Source organism: Schistocerca cancellata, chromosome 3, assembly GCF_023864275.1.
Source record: "Schistocerca cancellata isolate TAMUIC-IGC-003103 chromosome 3, iqSchCanc2.1, whole genome shotgun sequence".
NCBI lineage: Eukaryota > Metazoa > Arthropoda > Insecta > Orthoptera > Acrididae > Schistocerca > Schistocerca cancellata.
In genome coordinates this window covers 701,523,656-701,535,264 of record NC_064628.1, presented here as the reverse complement: position 1 = coordinate 701,535,264, position 11,609 = coordinate 701,523,656, and the positions used below count along the sequence as shown (strand labels likewise).

Below are 11,609 nucleotides of genomic sequence, written 5' to 3'. Positions count from 1 at the left end.
ATGATCTAAAACATTTAAGTTTTTGTGGCATGACTTGTCTCAAAACTGACAAACTCATTTGCATCAAAATTGTCAATTTTAGACTCTTGCCTCCCACCCCCTGGATAAATTTCTGGGGCATCCATGTATGGGGGTATACACAATCCATTTAAAAATTAGTTTTACAAAACAAACCTTTAGTAATTGTGGAAAAAGTAAACAACTTACAGAAATGTTTGATACAACACTGTCTTATCTGTAATCAGTTTCCTGCCAAATCCTACAAGGGAAATCTTGATGTATAGCTTGTCTTATCTGCTGTGGCAGTTCATCGTTTCCCTGATCTGGAGGAACAAACACACAGAAGACCACTGGGGTTAAATCAGATGATTGTGGTGGCCAAGATACTGCTCCACCCCATTCAATCCAAGTCAGCATATTCCTACAGAGATACGCAACAACTTCTGAATGATAGGCATTTCATAATACCTTCCACACTGCAGCATTAGACATATTTAATTCTAAGCTGGCACATCTCGTTGACTTACCCGGGCTACGAATATAAGACTAGTTCAATTGCTGCATCAGACAACTGGCTTACCCTGACACGGCATCCTATGTGACACACAGACAGTTTTGGTGAAATGACTGTCAATTAATAAATACCCTGTATGTTTGACTTTCTCTTTATACTGCTGTTGGAGAAATCTTCTTAGAAAAATCTTCTAACCAGTTGCTCATGCCATTTCTAAGGGCACATATATCTTGCATTTCGCTGAATATATGAGACAGTCATGCATCTTGATATCTTTTTACAGTACTCTCTCCAACTGGGCTTTTTCAGAGACTTAAAGGAACACTAAGATACATTTTTGCCATTTTCCTAATTGAAATATTTTTCACATGTATTGTTTCATTCATATTTTGTATAAGCTAATCTTCACTGCGCTATCACATGCGAATATTCTGAACTGCTATAGGATGATGCTGGTTCTTACAGATTTTGAACAGCCGCCTGTAGGAAGAAGCTTCATTTAAAATGTTTATAATTTTTTTTCTTTCAGAACATGGTGCAATGAGATTTTACTACTAATTGAAATAAAACTGCACATCATATTTCTTTCAAACAGGCAAAACATTTTATTGTGTAACAACATAGTCTTAAATTCTATAACAGTCACATGATTGACAATAAACAAATGCATGACAAATACATCATGAAACAATGTGTTCAAATAATATAAATACAATAACTGAAAAATTAAATTTGTGTACTTTTTCTCGTAAGGGCTAGACATTTACCTAAGTTAAAGCCCATGAATGATACATTTGAACTTTGTTCTTAACACCAAGCAAACATCACACTAACCAAAGAGCACCATGAAGAGTAAAACAAAATTTATTATTATTGCTAAGTAAGAGAATCTACTACTTCCTGGTGTGCAAAAAAAATCTCAGCACACATTACAAGAACTCTTTAACAATTTTGAACAAAGCGCACAAATTTTTGAAGGGTTAATTATCATTTCTTATAAATAACTGGAAGACAAGGCACTGGCAAAAACTGTTCATTATATTATGCTCAAAATGCAGTAAAATAGCTGTGCAACATCTCTTGGAATAACTAAAGTAACATTTTAAATACATATAAATTGTGTACAAAATATAAAATAGAATCATTACATACCACAAACACAAAATTCTCTGCTTTATGTGCTCCCAGATTTATACATTTCAAATGAAGGCATTTCAATTCCTTCCTAAATTTCAGCCTGAGCCTTAACATCCCAAAGCTTACATGTTTTCAGGCATAATGCAATTGTCAACCTAAATGAATGATCAATAATAAATGAAAATGTAATTTACATAATTTTTACACTATTTACACATAAATACCATATTTAGTGGAAAGTTATATGTACAATTCTTACACTGTACACATGAATCTATAACATGCACAGAAAGTGAGGGAAGCTTTCAGTGCATTGAGCATTTATATTTGAGGCAAACTCTTTTTGGACAAATGTGAACACACACACACACACACACACACACACACACACACACACACACACACACACAAAGAAGGGCAGGGGAAAAAATAATGAATTCATGAATTAAGAGGTTAGCACTGTAAGGCAAATTAATTGAACGCACTTTCAAGCTTACTCTGTCAACGAACTCACTTCAGAAAACACACTTACACAGACAATGTGTAAACAGAATGCACAGGCAAGGATTAATAGTTTATGTATATTGCTGAGTCACACAAAGAAACACACATTATTTATGTAATTTGTGTAAATTGGATGCTTTTAGTCGGATGAAAACAACCAACCCTAAAGATAATAACAGAAACAATGCACATACTATGTAACAATTCTTTTGTCCAGGACACATAGATACTGACACCAACTCAATGAACAAAGTTAAACTGTTCTTGAAATTTAAGTGTAGAAACACTGTGGTAGTCCTGATATTAATTATAAGGCAGTCAGTACTAATTCTATCATTAACACGATTATTTTAAAATATCTCTTAAATTCTTACATTTAACTGTAATACCACCACTACAGTAGCAGTGTCTTACACATAACTGACATTAGAAAGTTAAAACTTTACATACACAATGGTAGCTTAATATTAACTTTATACCTAAATTCAGTCTTATTATTTGTGAAGTGTAAGAATGCATCAGATTTCAACAGCATGTTATATTACTTTATGAATGCAACATTCCACTTAAGACCCATGTGCATCACAAATGGACACAAACTGATACAGCACATTCAGAAATTTGAATGAAAATATACTGAAACGTAACAACCATGTGAATAATACATATTCTCCAAAATTATTGGTCATAAATCTTCATTTATGGCAGTAATGTACTGTATTTTCACAATTATTGTACAATGATTAAAAAATCCTAACACAAGATGAAGGGCTTTATATGTGCTCCATCAATACACTGATTGACAAAAAAAATTATCCCTTGTAAATTTTGAATTCTGGATGAATGGTATATGTCTGATCAGAAAGATACACCGGCAAGTAGAAGACATAATTATTAGTAAATTTTTATGCATGCTGCCATTGTCTACATTTTCAGCAATAATACTTTTAACACAGGAAGACATCATTTGTAAACAATTGTGCATTGGAATTAATGGGTCTCTGTCCTTAACTTTCTGGTTCCAAATTATAAAGCACCTGAAACCCTATAAATAGCTATGTAGATAAGTAATCAACAACATTTATTTTTAACTGCGATACAGTCATTACAAAATTATGTTATCCTTCATTACGATGACATTATGAATGGTTTTAGAATACAATATTTGTAACTGTCTCAGAAGAAAAATATGCATAGTGGAACATAAAGACAATACAACAACAAAAAAATATAACAATAAGTTTAATTACTTATATCTCAGTACATGTATTTCCATTTCTAGAACACTACATTAGACCCATTCACAAAGCCCCTCCCCTATACACAAACAGCATCTCTTGGAATCTGAGAATTAACAACTTCATTTAAAACATGGGTAAGTCACTTAAACCTGAATATCAAATGTATAAATTATTTTAACAAATGCAAATGAGAAGTATTCAATGATTTGAGAATGGATCAAAAAATACTACATATCATAATTGATGCTCTCAAGAAAGTGACATATGGTAATGAAATGTTTAAGCAGCATTACCAAAAGTACCTACATTATTAATTGGTATGTACTGACCTTGACTAAGTCATCTGATGAAATGTACATCAAATTCAAAAAAATTGAAAATCAATTATAATGAAACAATGTCAGCATTCTACTATAAATTTCAAAGATTAATTAGTCTCTTACTTGGGTACATAATTACCAATGGCATGTTATATGTACTGTGAAAATGGTGTTTCATTATTGCCAAACAAGCAGCTTACCATAAATGTCTGACATCACAATGGGCTCAGATGTGACATACTTCAAAATTGGGCATATGTCTATCGTGGACGAGATGACAATTTCGAGTGTTCTATGAATTGAACAGGTGAAAAACTCAGTCACCTGCTTTTATCTGCCACTCATTTAAGGCACCATTTAGCACCACGACAGGGATGCACAATTAGGTATATTTACTAATCTGAATTGTCATTATTTAAATTTCTTGAGGCTTAAATTGTTTATTCAGTGTTGTGCAAATAAACTAATCTGTTTATACATTTGCTCCAGTCAGAAATTACAACAATGTGTAAAAGTTACCACCCCAACAAAGTGGAAAATATTTCTTACACATTCATTATGGAATGTCCAAGTAAATGCATTGAACATGGAATGTTTTCCTCAATGTCAATTCAGTCTATTCCAGGGATGGTTTATGATGAATGTGGAAGGAAAAATTTTTTAATTGATTTGAATTATAAGCTTTTGGTGAGCTGTAATTTTTCTTGAAAGTGACCAGGGGGATCTGATAACTTACTAAAACAAGGATAGTCCAGCTGGCTTCCTAGTCTGAAACAAACTATCAGAGGAATTAAATGCACACTGAATAAAGATGAATGCTTGTTAGTTTTTCATTTGCTTCAATCCTATACTAGACATTACTTTCAGATTTCCTAACAATGCTTATCTACCTTCTTGATCTTTACTTCTCAATTTTCACAGTTTTCCCTTTCACTATGGTGTAAAACATTTTGGTACCGCAGTACAACTACTGTTACATTCAGGAACTATCTACAAAAATATCTTACAAATAATAATAATAATAATAATAATAATAATAATAATTAGTCATAAAAATGACAAGAGGTGGCATTTAAACCACCTGCTATCAAAAATAGATTGTATGAAACTAGAAAATAAATGCCAACAATTGTAAAATTTAGAAACAAGACATTTCAAGTAGCAAATTACTATCCTGAGATACAGTATTAAAATTCATTTTTTTAGGATACAGTTTAACTGAGCAAAACAAAAACAATTTCAATATTAAGTTTCAAATGTGGAATAAATTCAGCCATTTAGTTCAATTCTTTTAATTTAGTATGTATTTCTGAATTCTAATTTAGCATAGACGAGTAAAACTACTTGAACACTAGCTCAGATAAAAATCAGTATTATCTGTTAGAAACCAGATCTTTGAACACATTTCTTTGAGCTGATCTCCATAAAACACACTTAATAATACAAAAATAATAAAATTTAATTGACACAACTGACAAAGAGTTGACAATCTACATTATAATGGTTACATTTAATTCTAGTGCTGAAAAGTAAGGCATCTCATGAGTACATGTGAACAGGTTCACAGTCTCTAAAGGCACTAATTAAGACCATTTTGTAAATAAGTTAAATGCTATTTCCTGTCAAGTAGTCATATTAAAAGGCATCACAACAGAACTGGTTATCGATACAGATGTTAGTTCTGATAATTTACACTAGCCATTTAATGTTTACAATTTTTGGCTTAAGCTTTGGTCTTTGAAAGTTATCGTTAAGCTCACAAAATAAGTTATTCATGAGCTAAACGAAGATTCTTACATACTCCAGTAAGGAGATTCTCAAAAATAGTATGTTGTAAGCTTAAAAATATTACAAAACATGTTATGAAAACCTTCTACAAAAAGTCAGTACAGAAATGTTCTTTTATGACAGCACTTAGTAAGGCACTTCGTTCTTAATGTGTGTAACAACACTTGCTTACACTGTTTCTTTCCAACATCAAAAAAATATGAACATTTTTAATGCTTCAATATACAATATAAAGTAGTCCCATAATGAATATACAGTGCAGAAACTCATATTGTGCTCCCTGATAAAAACTAAGTTTCAGTGGAGCATAAGAGATTCCAAATTTCTATGTAGGATTGTATCCTTTACGGCATTAAACACAACCTTGATGTTTTCAGTGTCAACAGCTGTTGTAAAATGATGAAAAAGTGGCTTCCTTGGATCACGTTTCACATTAGAAAACATGTTTAGAATAAATGTCTGTACACTAACCAAATTATGTGGGTCTCCTACATACTGTGGAAAATGTTTTCTAATGTCCGTTTTTCTAGACTTCAGTTTTTCAATTAACAAATCTGTTTTATTCATGAATAAAATGATTGAGACACCACGAAATACAACATTGTTAACAATAGTATCAAAAATATTTCGAGATTCTTCCAACCTATTTGTTTTCCTGCAAAAGAAGAAAAATTAAATCTGAATTAGTGACCAACATTCACTGAAGAGCTATATTTAAGTGTAGCAAAAATATAAATAAATCGTGTATAAATTAACACTGCCAAGAAACATCACACAACAAATTCAAGTCATGCCGTTTCAAAAATTTAACAGATTATACTAGTTAAGATTTTTACTCAAAACTGAAATAGTGCTAACAGTACAGATGTTGTCACAAAAAAGAATTTTTGTTACAATTATCTTTTACTCTAAGCCCAGACAAAGGTTCTTGCAATATTTCCTTCAGGACATTTTGTCACAGCATCACCCAACTGCATGTCAAAGAATGATGTATGTTACACATGATATTGGTATGAGCAGCAACAGTATGTATTTCCTAAATCTATATGTAGAAGGGAAGACTGATAATACTTATGCAGTCACTTATTTTGAAGTCTACTTGACCCAGTAACATCAGAGCCAAGAGGCTCATCTCTTGTATACAAACAGTCATTCTGCAATAAGTTACTTTAAAACAGTATTCAACTAAAAACAAAAGTTCAAGTTAGGTGTTACTAATTTTGTAATGATGATTATAAACACAACATTGGCACTATTTGAAATATAAAATCTATTTTGGATGAGTAAAATTTATGCTAACAGAGTAGTAATAACTGAAAATGAAGGAAGCAAGTCTGTTTGGAACTAGTCAATTTTGCTTTTTATAATCCAATTCAGAGTATTTACACATCCATCATCAAAGGGTTAATTTCAATACATTACATAAGTTGTCAACTTAAACAATTTCTTTAGACAACATGAGGGGTTTAATTCTCAAAATCCATTCTCAAAATTATGCACAATTAAACGTTTCAGTTTCTGGGTGATACTGATTTTGCATTGCGCATTGTGCCATGGTTACAACTAAAGGTAAATTAATAGTAGTATAACAAAAAAACATTCAATTTTTAGTATATCTGTAAAATGTGGCTACATTAGATGATAAGGGAATCACAAATACACAGCATAGATTCCAGATCAGACTTGTGGTAAACTGCACGAAAGAGAAGGTGGAGATGTAATTGTGATTGCATAACTTACAGAAAGATAAGAAATTAAAAAAGAAAGAAACAAGGGAAGAAACAAATGGAACAACAGACTGATTTATATATTGAACAAGAAGGATGGGTTAGCCACTGAAATGAAAATTTCCACGGGTAACATAAGATGCTCCACACTCCTCTTGGAAAGCAATGTCGTTCTGGATAACATGGAAATCACTGAGAAATTGTTTCAGGGATGGGTAGCTGTAGCAGTGGGGTAGTTAAAGAATGTTCTACAGTTTTCATAGGTACCAGTAACCCCCCCCCCCCCTCCATTCTTAAAAAATCGGTGTATAAAAAGCATATCACTTTCATGGCACCACATCTCCTGAATACAATGATATAATTTTGCAAGTACATTCAGTGACATATGTGGATGCTGTATGCAAAATGAGCTGAAAATAGATTCAGTTGTGTAGAATTAACAAATTAAATCATCATTCCTAATGCTGAAGTTTTACTGCATGAACAGGAAAAATGCATTACACACTTTTCCTTTCATTATTCTGTGTGAGCTGCCAGGGAAAAAAAGTTCTGAAAAGGTTTGGTATTATACATGAAGTTTGTTGGAAGTCACCGAGTGCTCTCATTCTCAAATACATGATGAATATAGTCTGCCTCAAGACACGAACATGGTTTCTAACCTTAATACTTGAATTACTGTGTTGAAAGTTTAACGTAAGATTATACTCCTAATGAGCTCATTATGATAGCATTTAAACTTTTTTAATTCAGCCAATAATTATATAAAATACTAAAAATTATGGTTTTGTTTCCCCTGGAAAACATTACACGCAACCTACCACTGGGACTGGGGAACATGAACTGGGATGGCAGTTTATTAATTTAGATTGCCAAGACATTAGATAAATCATATACTGTGCTACACTCATTACAAGTTTTAGTTAGCTGGGTAATATCACTATAAAATAATCTGTGGATGAATAGATATGTCAACTTAATATATAAACAAACACAACATAAAGTAAAACAACATTAAAAGTTAATAAAACCATTCCTGTAGGCAATTACTAATACTAAACAGGTCTAACTTCACAGTGATTTACACACTGTGAACAATGCTCTTTTATAAACAGTCCAGTCACATTAATGTGACCACCACCTACGTTCGACATCAACGTGCAATAACCACTTACAGATGGCAGTACTAGCAGTGGAGGGTATAAAACATGTCGGGAGGATGCAGAAAACAGTGCAGTCGTCACCACAATACAGAAACGCAGTGACTTACACGGATTGGATAAAAACTGATGGCAACACTGTCATCACACAAAGGATGTGTGTCACATGGCATGCCTGCTGTCTGTAGATGATAGTAGGAGGTCAGTTGAAGTAGTGCAGTGAGAGCTGGCGGCTGTTCAAATGGCTCTGAGCACTATGGGACTTAACATCTGAGGCCATCAGTCCCCTAGAACTTAGAACTACTTAAACCTAACTAACCTAAGGACATCACACACATCCATGCCCGAGGCAGGATTCGAACCTGCGACCGTAGCGGTCGCACGGTTGCTGGCAGCTGTATTTGAGTCAGTTACTGTGTGTACTGTCTGAAAGCATGGAAGGCCAGTTCAAAGGCCCTAACAATATGTTTAGGAAATGCGAACTATATGCATGGTTCATGATTGATGTGGCTGGTGCTCTGAGTGCAAAACGTTGCCTTCTGGCACTGCATTCCATCATCCTTTAAGACAGTGCATGATTCCACATGACGAAGCTCCTGCATTCGTAGGGGTGGGAGATTATGGAACATCCAGCATATTCACCCAATATGAGTCTGTACAATTATGGGATGTTTGCCAAAATGAAGGAACCTCTACGTGGCACACACTATAACACAAGAAAAGACATCATCCCTGCCATTGGGCGACCTTGCAAGATGTCATTTAGAGATGGATGTGCCAAAGATGTACAATGCCTTCCATTTGTGTGGAAGAAGGTGATCGAGATGAAGTGCGATTATACTGAAGGCATGTAACAGTGAACGCCTGACAAAATGTGATTTGAATTATAACCGTGTTTCCATTATTTTCTATCCAACCATGTAACTGACATCCAAGAGGGCACAATCAGTGGCTTTCGGGCCAAAGGTTTGGCTAAGTTTGCAAAGTGTTCATGAGCCACTGTGTTTAAAGTACACTGATGGCCTATCCCGAACCAACACAGAGGCAACTGTGGTGTACCGCAAGCTATAGATGACAGGTGAACGATGGCTGCAGAGATGTGTATGGGGCAAAAGATGAAACTGCCGAGTAACTGATTCTCCAAGTGAATAAAAGAGTACCCAACAGTGTCTCCTCAAAAACCATTTAGGGACCACAGCTGCGTAAGGGCCTCTGCAGCAGGCATCTGGTTAAGGCAGTCTTGTTGACTGCTGTTCCAGGAATTTGCATTCCAATCTGCGACTGGACGTCCACTGAGTGGTGACAGTAGGCCTTTACAGATGAATCACGTTTTATGCGCCATTGGACAGGTGGTCATTGGTTTTGTTTTTGTTTTAAGCGCCCACATATCAACCTTAGAACATTAATACAAAAAGGAAGTTAAAAAGAGACAAAGTTAAGCCCAACTGACGGAAGGAAATAAGAGCTAAGAACAAGGACTTCCTCTTGGTGAAAGGTTCACAAAATACACTGTAGAGACAACAGAGGTCCCAAACCAAAGATTAAATGTCCTTTACCGTGTCACTTTGATGGATAACAAGTAAAATACAATCAGCAGCCCACATGTTGTTCACTATAACGGCCAATAGCTCACACAGCAAACATACACTAGAAAGTAAGCAGTTAAAAACAGCATTCAGTAAGGAAATGGCAAATGACAATGAGCACATACTAGTGTGGATCACCATTTAATAAATAGCAATGGCTACAAAGACTGTGTCCAATACACAATGAAGCTAAAATGGTCTCCTTGTGGCGAGAGGAGGTCGGCTAAGTCCCTGGGAAAGGTTTAATTCCCCGAAGCTTGTTCCCATGAAGAGGAGACTAGTGGTGATGCCAAAGTGACACCACCTGCTGACAGACGGCAACATGGGGATCATCCGAAGGAATGGAAGAGCTAGCAGGCCAAGGGGCAAGGACTGCAACTTTGGCAGCAGCCTCATTTCCCACCAGATCAATGTGACCAGGAACCCAGGTGAACATCATAGCAGCTCCCTCAACAGCAAGCAAGTGGGAGCTTTCTTGAACCTGTTGCCCTAAGGGATGGACTGTGTACAGCACACACAGGATCTGAATGGCACTGAGCAGAGTATACAACACAATTAAAGAGCCTGTGTCACTGGATATACCGGGCGGCATGATTGAGGACGAAGAGCTCTATTGCATATATTGAGCAGTTTTCTGGAAGCCAATACCGAAAATGGGTCAGTGTCGGTGACGAAGGCACACCCGACACCACAGTCAGTCTTAGAGCCATCAGTATACACAAAGGAGCTATTGCTAAGTTGCGTGTGAAGGTTGAGACACTTACAGTGATAAACTGGATCCAGAGTAGAGTCCTTAGGAAGCAAATGAAGTCCAAGATGGACACAGGCCACTGTATGAAGCCAAGGTGGTGAAGGGTTCACACCCATTGGGAATGTGGCAGGTATCATGCAGTTGAGCTGCAGGAGCAGGAGCCGAAAGGTAACTGTGGGAAGTAACAGAGAAGGGCGCAGCCCATACTGAGGCGGTCAAGTGAGTAATCGAAAAAGGAGGCGTAGCATGGGTGGTTGGGCATGGCAGACAAAAGGCATGTATATTGGCTGAGGAGAACATCACACCGGTATGACAGTGGTAGTCCAGCAGCTTCTGCATACAGCCTTTCAATTGGGCTAGTAAAGAAGGGGCCAGTGGCCAAATGGGTTCCACAATGGTGGATTGTATAAAGACGGTGTAAGATGGATGGACATGTGGATGAATGAACAAAACACTCAGTTTAGTTTGGAACAGACACGGAGTAGGTACAAACGGAACAGGGTGGTCCAATGAACTCCCTAGGAAGTAGTGCTTGGGAGACAGTCACTAAGGGACCACCTATAGTATGCAGCCAGATAAGACATATAGGAGGACCAACACAGAATGGGTGCTTCACAGAACTCACGGACTTCGAACGTGGTCAGGTGACTGCGTGTCACTTGTGTCATACGTCTGTATGCGAGATTTCCACACTCCTAAATATCCCTAGGTCCACCGTTTCTGACATGATAGTGAAGTGGAAACACGAAGGAACATGTACAGCACAAAAGCTTACGCACTGACCTCATCTGCTGACTGACAGAGACTGCCTACAGTTGAAGAGGGTCGTAAAGTCTATTAGGCAGACGCCTATCCAGACCATCACACAGGAATTCCAAACTGCA

At 36.1% G+C, this 11,609-nt stretch overlaps 1 protein-coding gene across 1 annotated transcript in view; it reads right to left on the bottom strand.

The window, feature by feature from the left end:
• Nucleotides 1-1,671: 1,671 nt before the first annotated feature.
• Nucleotides 1,672-11,609, bottom strand: part of LOC126175696 (guanine nucleotide-binding protein subunit alpha homolog) — a 69,194-nt gene continuing 59,256 nt past the window's right edge. Inside the window, exon 4 of the mRNA XM_049922632.1 lies at nucleotides 1,672-6,159. Within this exon, the coding sequence (XP_049778589.1) occupies nucleotides 5,802-6,159 (358 nt within the window). The 3' untranslated portion in view covers nucleotides 1,672-5,801. The remainder of the gene's footprint in view (nucleotides 6,160-11,609) is intronic.